Here is a 3,570-nt window from a genome sequence, read left to right as displayed (position 1 = left end):
TTCCCTCCAGGCCTTCTGATTCCCAGGGTTCCTTTACCCCTGTAACTCCAACAAGACCTTTCTCTGCCTGGTTCTTGTGTGTCGTTGGCCTGTACACATCCTACCCTCTAGGAGGTCTAAGAGGGCAAGAAGGAAACCAGTGTTAGCCTTCGCCTCTTCCTCCACAAGCCGAAGGAGTTGCGCCAGTCACCGAGGGCTATTTGCATTTAAATTGATTAAAATTACTTCCAGCCCACTGTAGACTAACCACATTCCCATGGCTCAGGAGAACACATGGCTAAGGGCAGCTGCACTAAGCAGCACAGGTGGGAAACGGTCCAACCTTGCATGCAGCACCAGGGTTGGGTCCTACCCAGTCCAAGAGCATCTGGATAGAGACGACCTTCAGGTTGAGCTGTCGTCCTCTGAGATCTGCCCTGATACTCATGGTAGAGGAGATCCCTTAGAGGTGTCCTGCACCATTCCCCAGGGGCCGTCCAGAGTCCAGAGGCTAGGGTGAAACTACTCATAGCAAAGAAGTCAAAGCAGGTCTGGGGCCAAGGGTTTTCATGGCCACCTCAAGCTCCTCAGCAAGTGCGAAGGCAGGGGCAGGTGACTTCTTCCTTACCTGGGCCGGCAGAGTGTCCACTCTGGATGGGTGAGTCTGTACCAGGATGCACCCAGCTGGTTGACTTCTCTTCATCACTGTGGAAGAAGAACCAATAAGGGTGGGTCAGGTTCCCAAACAGCTTCCCGGAGCAGAGCCCTCACCCCCTGAGACGGCCACGCCCACTGTCGTGGCTATTCCTGGTTGTCAACTTGACTCTATCTGAAATGATCCAGAATTTTTAGAAGGTTCACCTGTGGCCCTAATCTGGAGGCTGAGAGATACAAGTTTCCGACCTGAATCTTGGCTTGGAGATCTTGAGGTAGAGTGGCTATGAATCCCAGAAGATAGGAAGATCTACGTGTTCAAGATCATCTGGGATTAAAGGTGTGGTGGCACACACCTTGAATCTGGGCCACACCTTTTGCTGGAGACCTATATAAGGACATTGGAAGAAGGAAGGCTTGCTCTGCTTCGCCTGCTCTCCTTGTGGGACTGAGCAACTGCTAGATCCTTGGACTTCTATTCACAGCTGCTGCTGACCATTGTTGGGAGTTGGACTACAGATTGTAAGTCATCAATAAATTCCTTTACTACATAGAGACTACCATAAGTTCTGTGACTCTAGAGAACCCTGACTAATACACCCACCCTGCCATGCCTTCTTGTATTCCTTTATGCAAAGGCCACTCTGAAGCGTCAGAGGTAAGTACCAACTAATGCCAGGCCTTGAGGAATACACTAGCCCTGCAGGTAGTCAGACCCACGAAGCAGACAGTGTGCGGAGATGCAGCAGGAGTACGGAATCTAGGCCGCAGACGCAGTGCCCCGACAGTCGACGGAATGTCGCTGCCCACGGTGGAGCAAGAAGAGGGGGCAGGACCTCAGGTGGGTGGCTATGGTGCTAAACATTTACACTTACAGCATTCCCCCCATGTAAGAATCTGACAGAAAGTTGGAGTGGGGTGCACACCTTTAACTCCAGCACTTGGGAGGCAGAGGCAGACAGTCTGTGAGTTGGAGGCCAGCATGATCTACATATTGAGTTCCGGGTCAGCTAGGGCTACCTAGCACTTTGAAATGCTACCTCAAAAATAATAATAATAATAATTTTTTAAAGGATTTGAAGACAGATCTATGGTAGAGAGATGCTATACTCATGTGCAGGACCCTCAGTTCCACACCTTGTACCAAAAAAGAGAAGAAAGAAAAAAGACATTTCGAATCAAGGCCCAGATCACACCAGAAAGTGATGACCTGCCCACCCCTCAACCCGAATCTGAAGACAAAAAGAGCTCATTGATTTTTTTTCAATCCTACCATCCAAAGGACAGTAACGCTTCCAGATGTGTCCCAACAGGAAGCTGTTGCCTGCCAGTCCTGGCCATTTCAGGATGGACAGGGATGGGAGCTGGCATTTCCAGATGGCCCTAGCTTTAGTGAGGGGCTTGAGATGAGACTCCACTCACTCAATGCCTCTGGAATAAGAGACATGCATAAGATCTACAGAGTCTCCTGGGTTTTTAGTGTAGCAAGACTTAGAAGCAGCTGCATGCATATATCAGCCAATGCTCTGATGTATGTGCAGAACACCTTGAAAACTGCCACCAGATCAGGATATTGGCGCCCCCTCTCACCCCTCACTCTTCGTCCCCCTTTGCACTTCCAGTCTCCCACCCTCCCAGGCCTGTCTACCCTCCTAGCTCTTCCTATCTTGCCCCTCCCCGGCCACGCCCATCTGTTTTGCATATTCATTATGGAGTTTCTCATTTACACAGAAGGAATCCTACAAGGCAGACTCCTCTATCTTAACTTCCTTCCCCCTTCCATTCTTTCTTCCACACCTCAGGGTTAGTAATTCCTAACTAGCCCTTCCCGAATAGCAACGTGACGGATTCGCCAGTGTGCCCACGGGATGGACATACAGGTGGTTCTCGGCTCGGGCCAGTACAAACAGAGCTGCTGAGAACATCTGTGGGCAGTGAGGGGGCGTGTGCCCTTTTGCGTTTTCTTTTGACTTTATTAACTTTTCTCTGAGGCTGGACACCTGCTGCACACAGAGACTTTCCAGCTGACCCACCCCTCAGTTGAGCAGAGAAGAAAAAAAGCCATGGTTCTCGTGACCCCTGTGCCCTGGAGCTACCGGGAGCTCTAACAGTGGCCCTTTGGGTCCCGGTTTGGTGGTGGCTAGAAGCCATAAATGCAAAAGGGAAGACCAGGAATGCAAAAGGCTTGAGGCAGCCAGTGTCCTTAGCCTTTTATGCTGCCCTGGCCCCCCTCTCGTCTCCCCCAGTTCCCCTCCACCTCCACCTCACCCAGGTGCTGTAGATAGCCCCGTTATAGGATGACTTTCCACCACAGGCTTCAGCTCCCTCTGCTTACCGGTTACCAACTGCTCCTTGTCAGCCGGGCCCAGAACAAGATGGCAGGGAGTTGCCTGGCCTTAGCATTCTTGGGGAAGCTAGACCTGGTGTCACTACAAATCCAGTCTCCAAGAAGAACTATTTCCTTCATCTGTGGGTTATCTGTGGGTGGCCAGTCTACTTCTAGTGCCTTCCCACCAGCCTTGAGTCCCAGCCTGCCTCTCCTACCCACTACTCCACCGCACTCTCTAGAGACCTTTACTGAAGAGAAAGTCAGAGCCATCGGGTTTCCTGCATGTCTACCCTACCCTTGGGTGGGCAAGCGCACTCAGCTCTTTGACTGTCCTTTCATTCTTGTCTCTACACTGGAGAGGAGGGGGCAGCCATCTCTCCTCTGAGGTGAACACTCTGCCTGGGCTATCTGCCTACACATCTGTCTCCCATCTTTTATAGACTCTCATTCTACTGAGTGTCCCGGCTTGAATTGTGAAATGCATCTCCCTGAGGCATACAGTACCTTCCCCTGCACTCCTGTCTGGGTCTCCTATGGGCACAATTCCTGTCTCCCTCTCAAGTCCACCTCCCCTCCAACTTCCGCTCCGCACTCTGCACCCAGCATCC

General features: G+C 51.5%; 1 protein-coding gene across 14 annotated transcripts in view; it reads right to left on the bottom strand.

Annotated features, from left to right (window-relative positions):
* Plekha6 (pleckstrin homology domain containing A6) overlaps window positions 1–3,570 on the bottom strand; it is a 143,422-nt gene that overhangs the window by 136,387 nt on the left and 3,465 nt on the right. For all 14 annotated transcript variants that reach the window (XR_004122189.1, XM_031382534.1, XM_031382585.1 and 11 more), the window contains exon 2: window positions 608–684. Coding sequence is in view for 13 of the 14 variants with exons in the window: in XM_031382534.1 (XP_031238394.1) it covers window positions 608–684 (77 nt within the window). In the remaining variant the exon portion in view is untranslated. The remainder of the gene's footprint in view (window positions 1–607; window positions 685–3,570) is intronic.

The sequence above is a fragment of the Mastomys coucha genome, unplaced genomic scaffold, assembly GCF_008632895.1.
Source record: "Mastomys coucha isolate ucsf_1 unplaced genomic scaffold, UCSF_Mcou_1 pScaffold1, whole genome shotgun sequence".
Classification (NCBI taxonomy): domain Eukaryota; kingdom Metazoa; phylum Chordata; class Mammalia; order Rodentia; family Muridae; genus Mastomys; species Mastomys coucha.
This window is presented reverse-complemented; position numbering and strand designations above follow the sequence as displayed.